Source organism: Haliaeetus leucocephalus, unplaced genomic scaffold, assembly GCF_000737465.1.
Source record: "Haliaeetus leucocephalus isolate CR32 unplaced genomic scaffold, Haliaeetus_leucocephalus-4.0 Scaffold217, whole genome shotgun sequence".
Taxonomy (NCBI): domain Eukaryota; kingdom Metazoa; phylum Chordata; class Aves; order Accipitriformes; family Accipitridae; genus Haliaeetus; species Haliaeetus leucocephalus.
In genome coordinates, this window is record NW_010972653.1 from 4609590 (window position 1) to 4632027 (window position 22438).

The 22438-nt window shown below is 38.7% G+C and overlaps 1 protein-coding gene across 2 annotated transcripts in view; it reads right to left on the minus strand.

Moving 5' to 3' along the window:
• Positions 1 to 17501, minus strand: part of LPIN1 (lipin 1) — a 38088-nt gene extending 20587 nt beyond the window's left edge. Inside the window, exons 1-10 of one of the 2 annotated variants that reach the window (XM_010566659.1) lie at positions 17307 to 17501; positions 15874 to 15969; positions 14278 to 14612; positions 13788 to 13907; positions 12528 to 12632; positions 7592 to 7721; positions 5358 to 5667; positions 3755 to 3848; positions 2208 to 2395; positions 964 to 1057 (exon numbers count right to left, since the gene is read on the minus strand). In XM_010566659.1, the coding sequence (XP_010564961.1) occupies positions 964 to 1057; positions 2208 to 2395; positions 3755 to 3848; positions 5358 to 5667; positions 7592 to 7721; positions 12528 to 12632; positions 13788 to 13907; positions 14278 to 14612; positions 15874 to 15969; positions 17307 to 17498 (1664 nt within the window). In that variant the 5' untranslated portion in view covers positions 17499 to 17501. The remainder of the gene's footprint in view (positions 1 to 963; positions 1058 to 2207; positions 2396 to 3754; positions 3849 to 5357; positions 5668 to 7591; positions 7722 to 12527; positions 12633 to 13787; positions 13908 to 14277; positions 14613 to 15873; positions 15970 to 17306) is intronic. The other variant, XM_010566658.1, reaches the window with a different exon arrangement.
• Between the last annotated feature and the right edge of the window lie 4937 nt (positions 17502 to 22438).

The window sequence follows — 22438 nt, forward strand, 5'->3', positions numbered from 1 at the left end:
ACAAATACAATATTATCATCCATCTGTCTAGGGAACCTGAAGCTCACATGACATCCAGAGAATATGACAGTGAGATCCTCACTAAGTACTCCACTCTTCCCAACATATCAGTAGGCAGGCAAACATTACCATCAAATTCAGAGAACTATGGCAGGGAAGCAGTAAGTGACTCACCTCAGACCACAGAGAGGGGCAGGTATGAGGCCGTAACGCACGCAATACAAACTATCACATCAGGATGCACCAGGCATGTCAGATTTGTATGAGCAATGTCTATGACTCAGGGTAGCCTAACCTCTAAGTGCAGCACAATGCCACGATGTCTCCTCTACTCTGTAACACTGTATGCCAGGTGCAAGGAGCTCTCAAGTTAAAACATCCTCCAAAAAGCTGCATCTGGCATAGACCATAGTGCTGCACTGATGCCAGCAATATAAACGCATGAAATAATATCTTAGCCTTGCAGAAATAGAAGTTTCATACTCGGTGGGCAAGTTTGACAAGTCTTGAAAAGCAATGCCTCCATAGAGGGATATTAGCAAAATATTCAGTATACACAGACAACCTGCTGGGTACAGAGTGCTTGCAAGCAGACTGCCATATCCCTGTAAAAATTATTCAAACTGGCTCAGGGCAAGCCTTAGCAAGTTCACATTCTGTTTCATTTTAGTCTGCCAATTGAGTGTGAACACTATTAGCATTTAATACTAGCTTCTTGAAATTCAAATTGTGTCAGTTAGCTGTAACAGGTCATCTGAAACTGCTCTTTACTCTCAATTTAAAGGAAGAAAGGTAACTAGAAGAGCCTGAATTCGCTACAGAGTTGACTCTCTCTGGATGAATCTAAGCTACGAACATTCAAAACCTGTTTTTCAGCTACAGTGAACTGATCTAACACACTGAAGTGCCACAGAAGTGTTTTTGTTACAATAGCAAAATATTTTTTTCCTGAAATATACTTACTTATTTCCAATCTTAACCACAAGGTTAGGGTCGTCAATGATAGCAGGATTGTCCACAAACTGCTGATATGTTACTGCATGTTCTAAAAATTCTTCTGTGGGGGGAAAAAATTACATACATAAAGCATGCGTGTATAGATGCCTGGGATGGGCCAACCTAAACCTCTTAGCATCTCTCAGACACATAGGTTTGACACATTGACACATTCAGGGTCAGCCCTTCATTACCAGGGTGCTGAGATTAACAGTAATATAGAAGCAAGATCTTCAGAGACTCTCAGTCTCAGAAGATGCTGAGGGTTTCTTTGTTAGCTGCTGGGTGTCTTTCCTGTTCAAAATACAAGCTAAGTGAAAGCTCAGGGATGGAAGTGTGAGGGAGGAAAACCAAGCTTCTAAGCAAGGCAGGGAAGTACTTTGTCATGCCTTTCACTGATGCTCTGTCCGAGTTAGGAGCAGGAAATGATGGACTCAATCTATGTGTAACTCATAGCCAGAAACTTAATTATTACTTGTAAGGCCTTCAGCAAAATGAAAATATTTATGAATAAACACCCTTTCCACTGCCTGTGACTGCTTTCACAAAATCTATGTAATTCACAAGTGATCCAGATAACAAACACAATTCCAATAAATCACAGTATATTTGAAATGTTTTAATAACTAGCTTCTGAACAGCAATCAGTGTAGCATCAGTCTCATACAATTTTCAGAACTGCAGAAATTGCAAGTCTTAACACATTTATCTTCACATTATGCAGCTGGAAGTTTAAGGCACAGAGCATTGTAAATGATTTATCTAAAAGTCACACAAGAAATTGGAGGTAGAGCAGGAACTCAGGTTAAAGTTTCCAACTCCCCCTGCTAGTGTCCCCATTTACGGACCACCTTTTTCATTCCTGACACTAACAGCTGTGAATTTCCTAGCTTTATACTGCACCAAGTAGCAAAAGTACCATTAACAGTATTGTGATACAAAACGTAGTACTATCAGGAAATAAAAAGACCAATAAAATACCTTCAAAAAATTTCGTATACAGTGAATCATTAAAATGTGTTAAAAATCATAAGTCCTATATGTCTCCTATTTTAAGTATGAGAAATTCTAGGAAACTTATCATTACAGAAAAGTATTTATCTTCTCAACACATTCTTGAGTACAGCCACAGGAGGGCACTGCTTCCTCGGTCTAGGATGCTAAAACTTGGCTGACAGCACATGCCTGTAATTCAGAAAGTCATTCTGTACCTTTGGTTATTTCTTTGTTGTCAGTAAGGCCTCCACAGAGAGAAATAGCAATGGAGGGCAAATCTCGAATTCCATCCGAGGTACTTTCAACTCCACTGTCAACACCTGAGCTCCCGACAGACTGCGGAGACTGGCTGGCAGACTGCAGCCCCGTGTCGTTCGTGTTCTTGCATTGGACATTATCCCCACTGGAAAACAAAAAATCAGGAATTCAGTCTTCATGTATTCATTCCCAAATTCGCTCCCTTCAACAAACACCATTTATATCTGACACACACTTAATTAAAAAAAAAAAGAAAGAAAAAAAAAATTTTGCTTGTTTAAATTTTAGGGCAAAAGCAAAGTAGTATAGGCCTCATGTACCCTCAAATATTAAGATTGTTTCTACTTACTCACCTAAACTAAGCATGTATAATTATAGCTTCACTTATATATAAGAGATAGGAAAAATAAGACAATAAACTGTACAATCTTAGTAGACAAAATAATGCTACTATAAGCAGAGTTTATACTATTAGAACTGTTCCCACATAGGAACAAGAATAAACATATTAGTTTATTATTTAATTTATATTAATTATATAAACTGATAGCTAAGCCCAAAACAAAGGATGTGTATGTTTGCGTATTTGTATGCCATGTATATATAAATAAAATACTCTACATATAAACTACTAGGACTACAATTTTAAGAACCAATAAATCACTATACCCACTTAAAATCTGTGTATAGATGAGATCATTATTACAAAGTGCAGGCTCAAACTCTGCAATCCATTCCAGATTTATATGAATGTATTTTGAGAAAAGAATTTAATCCAACTTTTTTTTCTCCATATTGCTAATCTTTCTCAGTTTTATTGAAATGCTAATATTACAACAGCTGAGTTTAAGCAAGCAAGAAAGAAAAATAAAATATGCCAGCTACTTTAGTTGTTGCTCAATGACTTTAGTCAAATGACTAGAGTAAGACATGGAAAGAGGACTATAAATGTTATGAGAGACTCTAATAAAGATCAGAACAAGTTGGAAATTATATGTTCAGAATGCAATATTTTCATAAATCAATCTGTCATGCATCTTCCAAAAATTATTTTCTAACATTCATATTTATAGGTGATCACTCACAGAACAACAACATTGGAGCAATAATTTTGTGCTAATACTGTTAACAGTAAGATATGTTCTTCATGGTAATAAGCAAGGACATGGGGATAAAAATATCCCAAGGCCAATTGCTCTCCCAGGGCATGTGAATAACACTCACAAACATCAGTGTACATTACATAACAACCCACAATCAATATATGATGCTTAATTGACCAAAACAGAAAATCTGTTTCAAGCACACTTCTCAGGCCCAAATACAGAGCCTTCCAAAAGCTCTAATATTCCTTTCTACAGAGCCTTATTTTCCTTCTGCCTTCACCTCTGCTTGGACTCTGAAAAAAAAGGTCTTATCTGGTTGGCAATGAAGAGTTTGATCTAAATCTGGAAGGTGACAAGAGCTCTTTAAATAGTAAAAATATAAAGCAAACGACTTATACTTCTTGGGGAAATAAAGTGCAGCAACTTCTGGATCCATGTCAGTGAGGTCATCTAAATAGACACCATCAGCACCAAGATGCCGGCTTCGTTTGTCTGTAAAGGATGGCACAAATAAGCCTATTAATAAGCATTTTCTGAGTAACAAGCCAGAACTGTTATTACTGTTTAACTGTTCATTTTAAGATTGAGAAACCAGACAAGTTATAACAGTTTTTGAACTGTATTTGTATAAAAAGCCAAAAATTTCAAAATAAGTTGCTCATAAACATTGTTCAGACTTTGAATACACAAAATGGGATAGCAGAGGACTAGTTTTGAGATATGCTGAAGCCACCCTATCCCAGACAAAACCACCTGGAATTAGAAGTCAGTGGTCACTGTAGGAAAACAGCAAAAGGAAAACTTTCTGAGTATTTGCATAGGCCTGTTATCACAGTAAGGCAATCAGAGCATTTAATATCTGAGAACAAATCTTCAATCCCCCCTTGCAAAAGGGAAATAACACAACAGACTATACTAGAGTCGCTAATACACTATAACTGTCTTATTAAGGAGACAACACTCTGTTCAGCACATACAACTGATGTGTTGTGTGTGCACATGCACCATTGCAGGGGACAAGACAACCCTCCTAGGTCTTTCACTAGTACCAACACACAGTCATCACTGTCCTGTTGTTGCTGGTACATCTAGACAAGTAAGCACTGTAAGGCCAAAATCTAATTTGGAATTCATTCTAAAACCCAGGACTTCTCACTGTCCCAGTTTCCAACATCAAATATCAGAAAAGCAATCAGAAAAAAAGTTATGTAAAAACTGAATAGTAAGCAGAGTAACACTGTCATTTTTGTCTTCAAAGACAGTGAATGCATGGGGAAGTACCTAAGAAACTTGTATGTTTACTGATTAAAAAGCAGCTACACAAACTAGGCTTATATAGGGCTTACATAATTATAAAGAATAGTCACAGCTCTAAAACATAATATTTGTAAGCAAATAAATTTCATGTGAAGATTGTTAATACTGACTATAAAATACCATGGATATAGAGCCCAGACATTAAGAAGTAGAAAAGCAGACGGAGTTATACTTCACAAATTCAGGACAGGACATGTACCACACAGAACTGAAATTGCTCATGCAAAACAAAAGCACCTTATTTTATGGCAAATCTGTTGTTCGTGCAAAAGAACAGCATTGTACTAGAGCAGAGAGGTTCCACAACTACCAGCAACACGTAACAACTCCGAATGTAGTCAGAGCAGGTGAAGCAGCAGATCTACAGTGTGCTTGTACCAAAAAGTGAAATCTCTCAATCTGTCAAATACAGATGAATTTGGAGCAAGTTTTGCAGTCTTGCTCATATGCACAGAGCTACCAAAAAATCCCGAACCAAGGAGAATCTTCTATCTTACTACATGGCTCCTGTGAACAGCCTGCTGCACAGCTCAGGTTTTGAAGGTTCTTTCCAAAGCTTATTCCTTTCTAGATCTGAAAGTGCCTTCAGGGCACAGATTAATTTATATGATAATGAGGTGCTTTATCACCAGGAAATTTAAAGACAAAATCATACATATAAAAGTGCAGAATCAACAGCTTTACCTTTCTTTCTGGAAGGGGAATCTGTCTTGCCAGCTGGTTGGGCTGAGCAAGCTGCAGCTTGTTTTATTTCTTCACTGGCAGGCAACGGTGGTACAACTGCTCCTGGAGACTCTGTCTCTGGCTTATTTGTCTCAGCTGGTAAGGGTTCACTTTCATCACCAGTTGCTGCATCTGCTTGTCCAAGGGCAGGTAGAGGAGACACAGTGTTAAACTCCTCTATAGGAGAACTCTGGATGACCCGAAAGTGAGTGCTTTCAGAAGGATTTACGTCCACCACGCTAGGTTCCTTTGCTTTGAGCAGAGAACTGGCCTGTGAGGAAAAATAAACAGATTGCTATAAAAAAAAAAAAAAAGCTCTTTAATGCAACAGCCAGAGTTTAACCTGTTTTGTTCACTCCCGTGAGATCAGACTCTCAAGGTAACTAACCACAGCAGAAAGCCACCACTAACTGAGGTAGAGACTACAGTGTAGTAAAGATTTCTCTGCTGTGTGTTTGCTTGCACAAAATTCATCTGTATCTTGCGGCCAGGAAAGATTTGCTCTGCAATGAGCTCTACAGTCTTCATTTCCCGCTCACCTGCCCGGGAGCACATCACAGCTCTCACCCTGCCCTCCTCCCTTCCTGCACAAATCTTAGCTTTTCTTCAGATGGTAACCCTGACAAACATGAGAAGGGAGCACAGACCGGAGTCCTTACACAATCAGGATGCTCTTGGAGACCAGGACAGGGGAACACTGTCATTCATCCATACCCCAGATTTAGATTTTAAATCGCTTTATAGGAACAATGCTAGATCTTCTCTAAGTGTGGGACAAGAGGTGTTCTTACAGAGGGGAGCTGAACTCTTACAGCAGCAGCTTTACAGGTGCTATAACCTTCACGTCATAGCACACAAAGATCAACAGCATCCAAAGCATAACTCCCAGTTCAGGTATGGCGAGACCAACTCTGAATAGCTTGGCTAGGGACATATGCAGGGACTGCAGCGGGAAAAGCCTCCAGGAATAAGATTTGCAATACCCACCAGGCTGTGTGACTGGGATAAAAATGAAAAACCCAAATCTACTAACTGGAACCCTAAATTCTAGACTGGAAATGCCAATTTGAAACTCCTGCCTGGACCTGTGCACTTGAATTAGTTCTATGTACAGAAAACAGCTCCCAATTTCTTGTAATATACATAAGGAGAAGAATAATGCAGAGGTGATGGGACAGCTCATCTTTGGCCTACTAAAGAAGAGGCCAGAGCTCTTCTGAAGGAATGAAGAGTTCTGGATTTCCATCCCTGCTTTTGTCACTAGCTACCACCAGTGAATTAAAGATAAATTATAATAGTGCCTTTATAATTCTGGTGCCACCACCAGAACACAGAAGTCTTCTTTCTGAGGAGGATACCCACTTCCCTGGCCTGCAAAGCAGGAATTTTGTTTCTTTATACTGTTCCTGACCCCATCATACCTGCAGTCCTTTTTGCAGAGAATCCAACCCTCAGCAGAAGGGGCCAAACCCTGCACCTTCCCTGCCCCCATAGTTGCAGTATTTCACTGGAACCTGACCTTAATTTCTTGCACCCCAAAGCAGGTGTAAACCCTAAGTCTCCCCTTTCCTGTATGAATGCTCTGACTCCACAGCTATCGTAAGGAGCTGACCTGCAGCGTACGCAGCTGCACATGGCTACTGTGCAGCATGGGAGACGCTGCTGCTGGCACACTACAGATCCTGCCACCTAACCGGGCCAAACGGCTTCAGGCAGGAGACAGGCACCAAGACAGTCGGCTCAGCCAAGAGAACAGCAGGTCTGGGCACACAGAGATACAGAACTGCAGGTGTTTCTGGATGCTTATGTACTCAAGCAACCGATTTTAATTTTTGTGAATCACACTGCAAACGCCAAGCACCTAATTTCCATCTAAGACCATTTATGAATTTCAATGATTTACCAAAGGACATTGGATTTGATTTTATATGTTATTTAAGCTTCTAACTTTTACAAGACTAGGTCTCAGGAACTTCCTTCATTTTCAACTGTGTATCATCAGTGTTGAGTACATCTATGGCACAAGGTACCTTCCTGTACCTCCTAAGGAGCAAGATGCAATTCTTACATAAAACATTGCAATTTTATGTAAAAACAGGATCCATTCCCTCTTCAGCAGTCTGCAATAAAATAAGCCTGCGCCCCATTAAAGCACACTAGATGCTAGCAGGAATTAAACAAATTATGTTGGATACCTTTGCAGCCTGGGGTAGCTCTCCCCATGCCCAGTGCATGTGGGGATTATTCTTCAGTCCACTTCTGTCCGTAGGTTTACTGACTAATTCTGAGTCACTCTGAGGAGTAGGAGGGCGTGAACCTGATGGGCTGAAGAAAAACAAACAAAAAATACTACAAAACCAAAAGTAACCACAATGCACTAAGCACTGATATCCACCAGCCCAAAGCACTGAAGATCTAAATTATCATTAGCCAACTGAAACTGGGAAAGCATGGAAAAACAGTTTAAACAGTTCAGGAACCTCTTAGACTGGCATTCAGAGGTCTCATCCATTTTTCTGTAAGTGCTGTCACAGAAAGAGCATTAAGAAGCTGAAAGAGATGGAACAAGAGCACTGGACCTCAACATTTCAGGATTTTTATTTTTCTGTGTGGCAAAAAGAGTGGGGATGGTAGCACCAGCAGTAGATGAATAGATGTTAGTATTGTTATGATGGGTGTGAAGTGCAGAAATTACTCACTCACGTCAACAAGACACTTTAACCTTACTAAGTAATAAATTAGTCTAAGGAATCCAGTTGATTACTTCCTTCTACTAACTTGTTCAGTTCTACCCTTAGATGCATGTTTATAGGGAAACCAGCAGGAGAGCTATACAAAGAATTTGAGTTCTTCCAGTTCAAAAATATTTAACTGTTTGTTTTGCTGACTACTCAATATAAAATATTCAATAATTAATTAGTAAATTATCAGTTTGTAGCATATTTTTAATGTGGTGAAGTCAATGCAATGTCAAGTCAACCATTAATAAATGATGATTCACTGATTTCGACAAAGGGAAAAATTGTGATTATCTACTCTGCCTTTCTGCATACCGCAAGTCATAGATTTTCACCCAGAACCCCCTGAACAAAGCCCATTATTTTTTGTCTGAACCATAGCATGTCTTTGGTATACTTGTGCAGTCCTGATTTAAAAACTACAAGCAACAAAAGAATCTACAACATTCCTAAATCAAAGGTCCAAACTGAGTTACCTTCACTCTCAAAAACAAAAGGCTTCCTACATTTAATACAAATTGTTCATGTTCGATTTATTCTTTACCTTCTTCTGGATAAACTGAACATCGAAACCAGTTTTGCTCTTTCAATGTAAGGCAGTTTTGTAGAGCTAGATGGTAGGGAATTCATTGGTCACAGGAAAATAATTACTTCACGCTAACACAAAGCAGCTTTTAAAAAAAATCTGTGAATTTCACATCTGAAAAAATAGAAACCTAATTATCTACATCATTCCTTGTTTTCATTTATGTTGCAGTTAAGATATACTTTGAATATGGACAAATGCTATGACTTTTTAGCTAGATATAATTAAGTTATCTAACTAAACTATAAAATTTATAAGCAAAACCACTGTGGAAGATCTTTTTTGGTCCTAAGAGTTTCAAATTTTTATTAGTCCTTTAGTGTATAACCTACCATTTCACAGATGAAGGAATCAATACATGCAATTTAAAAAGTATTTTCAAGCTCTAAGGATTCAAGAAATGCCTGGTGGGTTTTTCAGCAACTTCTACATTTCCCAGTGACAAGTTTGTAGGATTTGCAGTATTTTCCATGCATCTAGGGCCCATTGAAACCTTGGAAATCAGGAGCCTGGTCACTTCAGAAAATCTCAGCAAGAAACAATGCTTCTACTGCTGCTTTAAGCCCAAAATATCTAGATTTAAGGAAGTGTTGTCACTGCACGATTTAATCTGTGCACTACACACATATTAACCTTCAAAATACCTACTGCTTACTTAGAAAAATCTCCAGTCTGGGCTTTTGGGGTATGTTCAGCCCAGGTTCACTTATACAGCCAACCTGAAAGAATACAGGCATTGCTTCAGTTTGGGCTGGAACCTCTGCATTTTGCACTGATAACACTGATGGGGGACGGGGGGGCCTCACCTTTTCCACAATTTTCCCTGAAAATACAGTTCCCTTGTACACACAACTGAGTGGGGAAGAAGCCCAGGCTGTTACTCAGCAACAAGAACCATGATGTATATTCCCAGGCACACACATGCAAGTACCAGAAATATGGCATTTGCATATGCACGTATGTTAAAACAGGGAGAGTTCTGCTCTGAGAAGGCTCTTGCTGCAAAAGGCTGCCCGATGATCCATGCACACATCTGGGTTATTGGTTCAGAATAGATACAGCTACAAGTATACCCCTGGTTAAGTTAGGAACAGGGTGAGCATCTAACCCCCAAAATATTACCCACTCTCCCAAAACAAAGTACACAAAACACACACTATGTACTGAAAATTCAACACAAGCACAATGGAGACATCTTAATTCTCATTCTGTAAATACTACTTTTCTATACAATAAAATAAAAGGATTTAGTAGTAACAAAATGTTAGATCTTCAGAATTCTTTTCAGTTGATTTCTCCTTACAGATTAGTGTACAAATGCTAATACAACCTCAGGGTACACCAAAATTATCACTGCAATGTCCTTTTAATTTTAAAGCCCCAAGACCAAATCAGACTGCAAATATGCATCCACAAGGCAAACAGGGGGAAAATTATTTTGTTTCTATAAAAGGATACTAAAGCATTCTCATTCCTTATATCATCTGGAACATAAGCTGGGATTTTCTATGCCATCCACAAACATTAACACAGGGTTGGCGGCCTCCCGATGAGAGCTGGTTTTCCATTACAGAGAAATACCTTTACTTTTTTCTTCATATGCCATATTGCTGTTCAACACTCAATAGCTACTCTCGCCCACTAATATCCTTCTGGAACAGCAACAATAATCTCTGTAGTTTATGGATGCAGATGGCAATTATGTCTACTACAGTTCTGTTTGTATACTTCCTGTTTGTATAGTTCTGCTTCCATATGTAATGCCAGATGTCACCTCCTTTACCAGCACTGGGACTATTTTGGCCGCTATTCACTTCATACTATTGCCACCAAAGTAAAATTAGACTGAAGACTAATAAAGCTCACAATCACATTCCTTTAAATATTTTTAACTCAGGTCAAATTAAATCCTGAACTAATGTTATGCTTGCACTAAGGGTCAATAAGGCTGAATACCAAGACAGTATCCTGCAATTGCATCCACAGATCAGACTCAAAATGGGTTCTTTATTCCTTACACCACCAAGACATTTGTCTTGGGTGGAACTATGCCTTGCAATTCCCCTGTCCTTAAGTTAGGCACTGACCCAGCCCAGCTGAAATTCTCTTGCCTTACATAGATTGCCAAGATACTGCAGATCAAACTAGAGCCACCCATCCTGTCAACACTGCACAAGAAGGAAGGAAAATTTCAGTTCAGTCATTCAGATCAAGATATCTGATTCACATCCCATAAACACTGAATATTTGTGTCACAGTCCTTTCTATTCCTTAACAGCTATGATTGCACTTAATGTAATCCAATGCCAAAGAATTAGGAACTTGGCCTGTAGTTGGAAGTTCTGCAATAGAAAACCACGCTGATCTTCGCAGTGTTTCCCACTGAAAGCAGAGAGCCCTGAGAAAGCAGCAATGTACCTGAGAAAAAGTCCTGTCTTGAGGCCAAATAAACTGAGAAAAGATAGTCAGAAGGAAAGAGGCCTACCTCACATACATAACACAACAATAGCCGACAGCCTCTGAACCTCCTTTGAGGTGGCCATAATAGAGTTTCTTATTTCACATAGAGGAAAACATTTGCAGACGCAGAGGTGGCTTTACTCAGGCAAGTTACTACAAGCACTTTAGCTGTATATCTAGATTGCGGGACAGGTGAACTCCAGAGCAAAGTTCATGAAGCCACCCAGAGCACATCACTGCTCCATCCCAACCTGTGCACCTGCCTGCCCTTCCCATGAAAAACACCAAGGAGAACAGCCTTGAATGTCCCAGGATCTCACCTTCACTTGGTGTTGCAACATAGTCAGGTTAAAGAGGGCAGCCCTAGAAGCTGTGAAAACCTCAAGATTATCCATTTCGATACAGCCTTAGGCATCTGGTATGGCATCTATATTGAGATAAGCAATGAGCAATTTAGCCAGATTTACTACTCAAAGCTTCTCCAGCATTAATGGAGAATTGTAGAGGTCATAATCAGACACCTACTTTACGTTTTTTAACTGAGTTGCTGTGACTTCTCTCCACTGACTTAGTGGAGAGAAAGGGCCTTGCTGCAGAATCTTGAGACATCTCAAACTTAAGATATCATAAAAAGTCTTTGTATCCATTTTTAGCTCTGTAGAAAACAGTCCACAGTCAGAGCAAAGGCTTAAGTCTGGGTTTCCTAAACCTTAGACAAAATGCCTTTATCTGTTGTGTCATCTTTACTCTGTAAGATGCTACCCCACTGCAATCCAACAGTACAGAAAGTCTTCCCCTCCCCCAAACCAAGGAAAAAGGAAGAGAAGTTCTCTTTTGGTACTGGGCTCCTCCCACTATAAGTTTTGCACTCCTTATAGCTCACTTACTCTCCTAGGCCTTTGTTTTGCTTTTACTTTTGCAACCTATGCACAAGCAAACAACTCAGGAAAACCATGGGATAAAAACATCATAAAATATACACTGACTGTAAAAAGCCACATGGAAACATCAATCTTCAGAGGAATATAAGCTTTCACTAGCTAAGTTCTTCCTTTTTTTATCATCTTAATCAACTTCAGTCTTAAACCAGGTTTTCATTGGCTTCATTTTATATTGGCCACCCTCATTCAACAGATGATTCAGCAAGGTAACTTACCTCCAGTCAACACCCACAAAGCAGCAAGGAGAGGAAGTGGTTTTCAATGTCACTTTCTTTCAAAGTGTCTGGGTTAGCAATAAGTGCAGTTATAAGTTCAACAAAGTTCACATACTATTGTGTTAGAAGTGTATTAATGTGTTAAAAGGATTAAAGAGCAGCCCAGAAAAGAGGGAGGACAACTGTTCTACCTGTCTGGAGAAAAGTGAGAAGGTTGTTGAGGACAAGAGTTAGACAGGCCTCCATCTGCTGGAACAGCGAGAAGAGAGGATTGCCCTGTGCAATCTATAGGCTTACTGGACAGCACAGCATGTTGGTAGAAAGAAAAACAGGGTGTCATTATTCACAAGTGCTGATTAACATAAGCTTATTGTGCACTAGCTACATGAATGCTGAATTTACATCTAGAGTTTTCAATATCCAGAATACTGCAATCCAGAAACAAACAGAACATACAGTTCAAAAAGCCATCAAAGGGGCAGGGTATTGACACATGCTATCACCAGACTGGTGAAGCTAGTCACATTAAGCTTTACAGTCAGCGGAGAAAGCTTCTTCCAGAATGCAATTCAAAACCTTTAAATTAAGCCCTTGCTCTGAAATAATCTCCTTGCCCTCCCTTCCTCTGCCCCTCAACTACAGAGGCAGTATATTGAGATTAGACTACTTAGGATAAGGCCTTGTGAATATCACTCCAGTCCCACAGTCTGCATGGAGGATGTGGGGCACATGTGCACAGGAGCACACACACACAGAGACTTCATTGGAATTATAATGCAATACACATTAAGCGAAAAATTGTCGTTTTTTGACAGCGTTACACAGACAAAAGAAAGGAGGTCCAAACTGATCTGTTTTGACATCAAAGGTCTACACGTGCACACAAATACACATACAGGAAAAAGTAAGCAAATTACTGTATGTGTTCTTTTCACACAATAAATATTTCTATCTAACTGTGCAATTCAATAGATTACCTATGAAAGTGACACAAAAAAGCTCATATTCTCATTCATTACAAAAAAAAAAAAAACTTATTTTTATAAATCAACTCCAATCTTGCAAGTTCTTAAAAGAATTACACCCAAAGTACTAGAGATTTATATGCCTGCATTCACTGAAGTCCTTACAAGGTGCATGCATCAGGCAAAGATTCAGATTCCACAAAATGTTCATCCTCTCTACAGTATTTATATGCAGTGACATTAACAGATATATTCTTCAGAATTTGTGGACCTGCATTTGTATGCATGCATTTGCTGAATCAAGGACAAAGCTAACCTGAAGTTTTTGTACACTATCTGATTTCAACTATAGAAGGCATTCATCTAGTAGTCAACAGTGACCATGTTTGATACCAAAATTTTTAGTAAGATGCCATATAGCACTAGCATATAGGACATTAATGGAAAGAGGAAGATTACTTTGAACTGTACTAGCAGAAAAAGTACCTTTGAAGAGGTGACCATTCTCCATCTGAATGAGGATAAGATGCAGACTGAGAAAACGCAGAAACGGCAGGAGCCTTTGTGTCAGACACATCATCAACAAACACATCTGGAACAGGGATCCTGGGTATAGGGAAAGACGTGACATTTAAAAACCATACTTGATTACTGAACTGTCATATACTTCAGGTAACAAAAAAAAACCCTACTGCAGAGAATTACTATAACCTGAACTAAAAGGAGATAGAGAAATGTTATCTGATTCACACCTTCTAGTTCACAGCATGACGAAGGACTATTCTCATGTTTTCAATGTCATTTTCATTATTTTTGTTACTAACATTCCCAATAGCTTTCTAGCCTAAAGCTTTTTCTTTAAGAAACATGTTCATCAGCCATGTAAACTGACTTAGAAATTACTGTTAGAATGTATGGAATGGAACATTAACCCAGCAGTAGGTTTCCATTACATATCTCAATTCCACTGTGATACCTTAAATTGTCCAATGGTTCTTTTTCTTCCTCTGAGCTAATCTCTATAGGAAACATGTCTTCATCTTCTGATGTGTCTCCATTGTCTTCTCTTTTTAAGCTGTCTATTTTATGGGTAGACTTCCTCCTCTTCTTCCTCCTTTTTTTCACAGAGCTACAGACTGGTGATGTTTCAGTAGAAGGCTGGGATCCATGGGCTTGGACTGGTACTTGTGAGGATGCACTAGTGTCCAGGTTTCTTATCCTGTCTATGGAGTTCCTCTTCAGCTGAGCTTCCATTAAAGCAGTTCCCTCAGACAGAATGGGAGATGTAGAGAGATGATAAGGAATCACCTCCTGAGAAAGAAAAAATTCAAACCATGCAACATATTAGTTCTTCCACTGGTCATAAATCTGGTTCTAAAATCTATGCACGATTGCCAAAATCTAAGTCATTTATTCCTCAGAAAAGTAACAAAGATTAGACATCTGGATGCTCAGTATGATCCATACAATTTCCATACAGCATATAGAAATTGTTCCATAGCTGCATCTCCTTAGACAAGCCAGGACAATATTCGTAGTAAAGAGGATCCTCTGAGCATCCAATATTGGCCAGGTTATGGCATGAATCTCTATCCACCTGATGCTAGATACAGAGCAGAAACAAAATCCTAGTTTATAACCTGAACATTTTGTAAAATCCAGTCCTCCTTCACAACTCAGATGACAGATAGTAGTTAGATAAGTCAGCAGTTTATAACTAGGTCACACAAATATCCCCTTATTCAATCATATATATACACACATCTCTAGACACTCATGGAAGTATTTCTAGCAATTTTCAGTCACCAATAATTGTTACCACCCAGAAGATTTAAATATAAAGATCAGAAGATTTAAACAAAGATACAGAGATGATTAATGCACATGCACACAGCTCTCACCTGAAACTAGTAATATGGTATTCCATGTAAGAATCTGAAAACTTATCCCACCCTGGACAGTGACAAAAATTATTTGGGATATCTGAAGAGAAATGCCTGTAAAAAGCTTTTCTAATGTTACATTATGTGTGAACTATTCAAAATTAGTGGGACCATAACTTACATAGGCTAGTATTTAATCACACAGCACAACAGCAGGCATTCTCATTTAAATATAATTCCACATGAATAATAGTTGCAAGATCACATCTTTGGTAAGTACCAGAATTACTGTGTGCACAGATGTTTACAGGGCATGCGCACTTTTACTGGCAGTCTGATGAGTGCATATGTTCAAAGTAGAGATTTCTACAAAAAACAGGTCCATGAACATATTAACATCTGTTGTACACATCTTCGGAGCATGTGAACTCTGTGCATGTTATTTCCGTTCACTCACTGCCATGCACATAAACCATGATTTATTTTTCAGTTACGTGATTACCTTCTTTACATTTTTCCAAATCTCAGCAATTCAAAACCCGAAGTAACTGCATAGTATGGAATTTCCATAGCAGAAAATTGTCCAGAAACTTTCAAAACTATAAAATGGGTAAAGGTATATTTTTCAACAAAATTCCTAAACTCAAAACTGACTCTGAATTTTTAACAAATTAGAATTAGAATCTCACCTGATCATTATCCATCTCCTGCACAAAAAAGGCCTCTCCATTGTCTCCTAGTTTCATGTGCAAATCTACAGCCTCTCCATTAATTTCTATGTCAACCTGGAAGACAATAAATATATTCTCATATGAAAAAAAAGTTATTTTAGGTGCACAGTTCCTGTACAGCTATCCTACTGCTGTCACTGCGCAAATGCTTCTCAGGAAGTGTAGGAAACCTTATAATAAACATAAAATAGTAACTTCTCTGTTTCTCTCCTCACCCCTTCACAATGCTGTCAATTGTCAAAAAGTTTTTCTAACTTGTCCAGCTCATTCCTCTCTTGCGCCTCTACTCAGGAAGGTTTATAGCCATTATATAAAGCCCTGAATCTTTTAAAGTGTAATTCTGAATGCTTCACTCGCCACACAAATCTTTTTGCTCTTTTAATTCATAGCCTAATTTTGAATTGTGCAAGAAGTACTTCCACATGCAAATTCTTAATATACTGCCTTTCAAAGTCATTAAACGGACTTCTTTTTACACTACAAGAAGCACAAATAAGAAAAATTGGTTTATGTTCTCGACACAATTCATGTGTCTATGTCTTCTGCACATTTATCTCGCTGCTATACAGCCCCAACTATTTCCATGTCTTCTCAGGAGGATCTCTCTCTTTGCCTATACCCGTTCTTGCCACTGACTCCATTTTCACTGTATTTTTTTTTTTTTTGAGACTTGGGACAAGTCTACATTTATGTTATATTTCAGGATACAGTATACTATTGGCACAGTAACATTTTCAACTCTTATCCATTCTAAATATTGGAATTCCTTTCTGATTTATGTAAGAATTGAACAAAGTCCATGATGATGTTACGATTTTTCTGCTGAGCAATTATAGCTACATTAGAACCTAGACTGTATGTAGTTACAAATTATTTCCTCAAATAATCTGTCATGTACTACTCACCAGCAACTTCGCATCTGTTATCATATTGCCAGGTCACCCAGCCTGGTTACATTTATCTCAAAGTCCTCACTGCTTTTTCTAGCTTCAGTTAACCTCAACATTCTGTTACCTAAAAATATTCCTTCATTATTATCTCCCTTTTTGTAACTATCATTGAACACTTTAAACAAAGGGGTCTTAATACACAGTCACTGATGAAATCTAGCATAGGCCCAAATTAGCACATTCCAAATTTTGCTTTATTGAAAATAAATGTTACAACTGTCATGGCTTGTTTTGTTTTTATTATAGTCAATGTCTCACAAATTATGCTTTGAAATGCAAGAATCAGTAACAACCATTTTAATTGAAATTTGCCTCAATCTGGGCACTTTATAAAGAGTGTCTAAAGAAAACCTTGACTAGTGTACCACAGAACATTCAGTAATTTTCATGCCATTAGAGTTAACCCACAGACAGAAATATCAAAATTGTCAATTTTCTTACCACTTTCTCCCTAGAGCGCAGAACTCCCATTTTCCCAAAGCGTACGTGGAAAGGGGAACACTGAAGATTTCCATCTGGCTGACGTACAACAATTACATCTATACATCCTGACAATGTGGCTGGGTTTAATCCCTTATAGAGCTCCTTCACAGTTACAAACACTTGCCCTGCTAACTGTCCAACGTAATTCATGGTTTGGACCTGAAAGCAAAAGACAGAACAAATAAGATTTTGATCCCTGCTTTATAGAGACATTTAAGCAGTGGGGTGTTCTCCTGTTTCACAAATTAACAACTTCACAGAGACCTAATTTACTTACAACTGATGCGTGTTTGTAAAGAGCTATTAAAAGATAAAAGCAAAAGAGACCTTCTAAGTCAGAGAATTGTAACAACTTTGAAAAGTTCATAAAATCACTTGTGTTCACAACCACTGTCAGACTTTTAGACTCTGCAGCTCATAAATGTCTCCAATTATCTCTGAAGAGAAAAGCATTATTTCCAAAATAACATCTCCTCCTATCATTTATCATGCCCTCAACACCAAATATACTTTTCTCATGTATTCTGACAGGCTTTTAAGGGCAGGGCAAGTGAATGGTTTTAAGCAGATCTAATTTTCCACTACGCTGAAGTCAAAGACTATTTTCCTGCTTTACAAGGATTTCTCCCATTAAAAGATTATAATACGCACAATAGATATGCATTAAGGTTTCACAAGCCACCTTTAATAGAGAGCATCTGAACTTTAGAGTGCTTCCCAATGCAACTTTACTGTTCTTGGTTTAAAACAGCCTTTTAGTACCAGCAGGTTTATTAAAAATAAGGCATGTGTTGATGGTTGAAGTGATTGACAATTTCCCCTGCTCCTGGATTTATTTAGTATTTAGCATTTAGTTTCCTGCTTCTACTCTCTTAATGCACATCCTGTTTATGACCCATTAATACACTTAGTCCCCTAGATGGGACAGCATGCACACTTAGACATACTTAAAAGTTCAAAAAGTTTTTTAAGGGCTCTCAAAATATGAATTAATTTAAGCAGACACCTTCCTGAACAGTACAGATTTTAAGGACTCCCAGTGTCTATTTTTTTCATTATTTTTCCAACATCTCTTGCAGATTTTAAGATACTGATTTTAGCAAAGTCTTTGTGCACTCAGTATAAAGCATATGCCTCACATACAAGTTCTTTGCTAGGCTGTACTACATCACCTGCACATCAATAAAAGAGACACTTGCAGGGTAGGCAATGCTAAAACTCCCATTGATGGTGATGAGGACAGCACTGAGCTCAGAGTTTGAGAGACAGCCACTGCACTGACCTACGTGGCATGTGTTAATCAGCATCATCTGCTACAATGGAGACTGTCATCTGTGTTCTTTCATAAACAACAAAAAGATGTAAGTGAAATGCTGTAGAAATAGCTCCAATTTTTCACTGTGATTTATACTTGAAAAAAAACTATTAAAAGAATACAGTGGAAGCATTACAGTAAAAAACTGGACAGTAGAAAATGCTATAATTAAGGCTGGTCTCTTCATGCATAGCTGTTCTAATTAATTAATGATCACCTGCATTTTTTTCCAAAAGTCCCTTCACAAAGAAGCTTTGCTTTCTTCTCTGTTTCTATTGCAATACACGGGTATCAGGACACAAACTATGCTCTGAAGGAAGAATTATTTATGTTCTTTTGGGCTTTATGATAGTCATCACTACATTACCCGTGTAAAGCGATGATGGTCACCTCATCTGACAACTGGAGAGCTGAATCACAAAAAGATTAAGATTAAAAGCAGGCACCAACTTTGGAAACCAAACAGACTTTTTTGAAGTATTTAGTATACAGGATGTTAACTAATAAAAGAACAATCCCTAAATACTGTCTGGAGAAGCATTTCTGCACAGCCCTTAATTCAGGCACTAGCAAGTGCCACCTACTGAAAAGTCAACACATGAAAACTTCATGGCAGAAAGAGCAATTATATTCAGTTCTCCAGCATTCAAGTGGTATTAGCACTTGTGGGCTCCTATTATACATTAGGAACACACCTTCCTGAATGCAAATCTGGTGGTAAGCTGTTTCATAGGAAACTGCACTTGAAACTCACGTCCCACTCTATGCTGTGTCACAGAACAACAGGTTGAACGGACCTCTAGAGGTCACCTGGTCCAAAAATCCCCCCAAAGGAGGTCTAACTTGGACCAGGGTGCCCATGGCCTTGGTCCCATTGAGTTCTCAATGTCTTCAAGCATGGAGATTTCTCAGCCTCCCTGCACTCCTGTTCCTATGTTTGCCTGTCCTCACAGCAAAAATTTTCTTCCCAATATCTAACCTAAATTTCCCTTGTTGCAACTTGTGCCTGCTGTCTCTTGTCCTATCACTATGCACCTCTAAGATTCCAGCTCCGTTTCCTCTATACCCCCCAAGAGGTAACTGAATACCCTGAAGACTGAACAAAACCAGCTCTCCCAGCCTCTCATTTAAATCATAAACTCTTAGCCCCCTAATTATCTTGGTGGCCATCATCTGAACTCTTTAAAAAGCTGGCACCACACAGGCACAGACGTAAGTTCAGAAGTGAGCCTCCAGGGTGACAGATGGAAGCAAACTTTTAAAATTATCCCTTTGCTTTGGAAAAATAGTTCAGTTTCTATTGGGGATTTTTCTAACTTAAAGCACAATAAGAAACACATTTCTTATTGAGCTATGATTAAATTTAAAGACGGCTACAACTAGAATCAAAGTTATACAACGTCGTTCACCCCAGTTAATGCTTGGTCTGCTGTAGCAACAAAATTTCTAGGTGCAAAACAGCCGCAACTTCCTTGGGGAAGGAGTTGCTGGGACAGTACAAGTACATAGACCCCATTGTTCGGGAGAGTTACGGACAAACAATCCAAATATGAGGACTCACACATCCTCTTAACAAGTTACACCTGCAGGTCTCCTAAACTCCTACACAGAGACTTTTGCAACTATTCTTGTCCACAACAAATCTTAGCCACAGTGCCCGCCCTGTCTTAGGACACAGAGATTATTTTTATACTCATGAATTTAAAAAGTTAGACACCATTCTCAAGCTCTGAGGCCAACTAGCACAGCACAGCTTGCTTCCATACAGTGAAAATCCCTTATAACTTAAAAAGAAAGTGCCACATTCAAACTGTCAGCTGGTGATGGGCACTCCTTTCAAGCTGGGCTGAACCTGGCCAGTACAACAGAAGCACTGCAGGATTAAAAAACAGACTGGGAGACTAATCACATAAACCCTACTTCCTCAGGAAGCCAGACAAAAATAGGCTTATATTTCAAATGTAGGGAACAAAAGATGCTCTAGTTAAAATGGGGGAGAGTTCAGAAATTGGACTCTAATGGATATAGGCCCTTTACCCTAACTTTTATACATGCCAACCAAAGCTGAGATTGTTTGGAGTCTGAGGTTTGTAAATTTATACTCCAAACTTAAAGTCAGTCCACGCTATGTCAGTACTCCAGGAAACCAACATTCCTCAAACCCCAGAGAGACTGCATGTGGGTTTGGAGCAACATTTTACTCTGGCCACTCCAAGAAGTCTTTCACTTACTAACCAGGTAGCAGCAACTTTAGCAGTAAACATGAGTTTACATCATGGGTTAAACCCCCAGTGCCTGCGTATTAATTATACTGAATTTAGTAAAACTCTTGTTCTCATACCATGCTAGTGGACATAGCACAGAATATTTTTTGCTGCTGGGAAAATCTAGAATCCTTTTGATCTAAGCTTGCAGCGAGTGAGAACAGTCTGTACTGCTTCTGTCAGGATTTTCAAATGGCTTGAGTTTTGTTCTTTGCCAGGAGACACTCCACAGCTCTACATTATGCATCTGTTATGAAATTAAAAGTATTTTCTAGTATAATTTTTAATGTCAATTTAACTAGCATTACCTGCCAGGAGGCTCAGAAAATTTCCAACTCTTTTGATAGTTAAAGACAGCAGTCATTTTTCAGAATTGATCATCTCATGGAAAACTAAGTGAAAAATAAATAGCTAGGTGTTCCCTTATTACTTAACTGATTTATTAACTTAGCAAAGATTGACCTAACGAAGTTAATTCTTTAAAGTCCCGCTCTACTGGATGCCACAGCAAGATCAAATGCAATGTCATCTAGATAATCCACCTCTTTCATACATGTACACCAGACTATGTCCTAATTCCACTGAAAAAGCTAGTAATTGTACCCTTCATGGCCCACTTTTTACAGCCCAGCTCTTCCCCAGACCATTTCATCTTTCTTTACCGTATTTTGTAAAATAAAATACTAAAAGCCATAGGAACTAAAGGCCTTTTTTCCTTTTGCAAGATCCAGTGTCTCCTCAGGTGCCACAACAAAATAACAACAGGTTAGATATTCACACACATCCAAATTACTTAGGGATACAAGTGCTATTCAACATGCTCTAAAGATGGACAGTTTTTGAGGGGAAAAAAAAAAAAAACCACCACAAAAACATGATTTAGGTAGCATGCTGTATGGGTGATTAAAAACTGGAACACACTTCCACTGGAAGACTGGAAATCTCCAGTACAGAAAAATTGGAAGAGCAGGATAAATATTTGTTGGGACTGGTTTAGGACCAGGCAATTGTAATCTTTGGGACAGAGATTGTCACTGTGCCTGTGTCCAAAGCAGTAAACCAAACCATATCACATCACAGACCTGACCATTACAATTTGGTCACCTATACTCAAATCTATTTAAATTACAAAATCTGCTTCTGGTACCTTTTAGGCATAGGCCAATAAGCACTCTCCCAACAATACCCAGGCACAACTAATGAGATAAGATGGACTGGGGACTAGTCCCATGGCCAGTTAAGAAGTAGTCACCTTTAAAGCTTAAGAGAGCTTTCTAGAATAGATGTGAACAGATGGTGCTAGCTGGTGTGGCCAACAAGAACAGACTTTGGCACCATTTCGTTCTCTAGCAGGGATGTAACATTTAGGTCCCTTTCAGCCCCTTTTCTCAGGTTCTACAGTTATGACTGCGCACTGGTTTTGTAGGCCATGAGAGTAAGATTTGTAGCAATGGTAAACATAACACAAACCAAATGCTTACCACAAAGAAAAACAATTGCTCACCACCTGC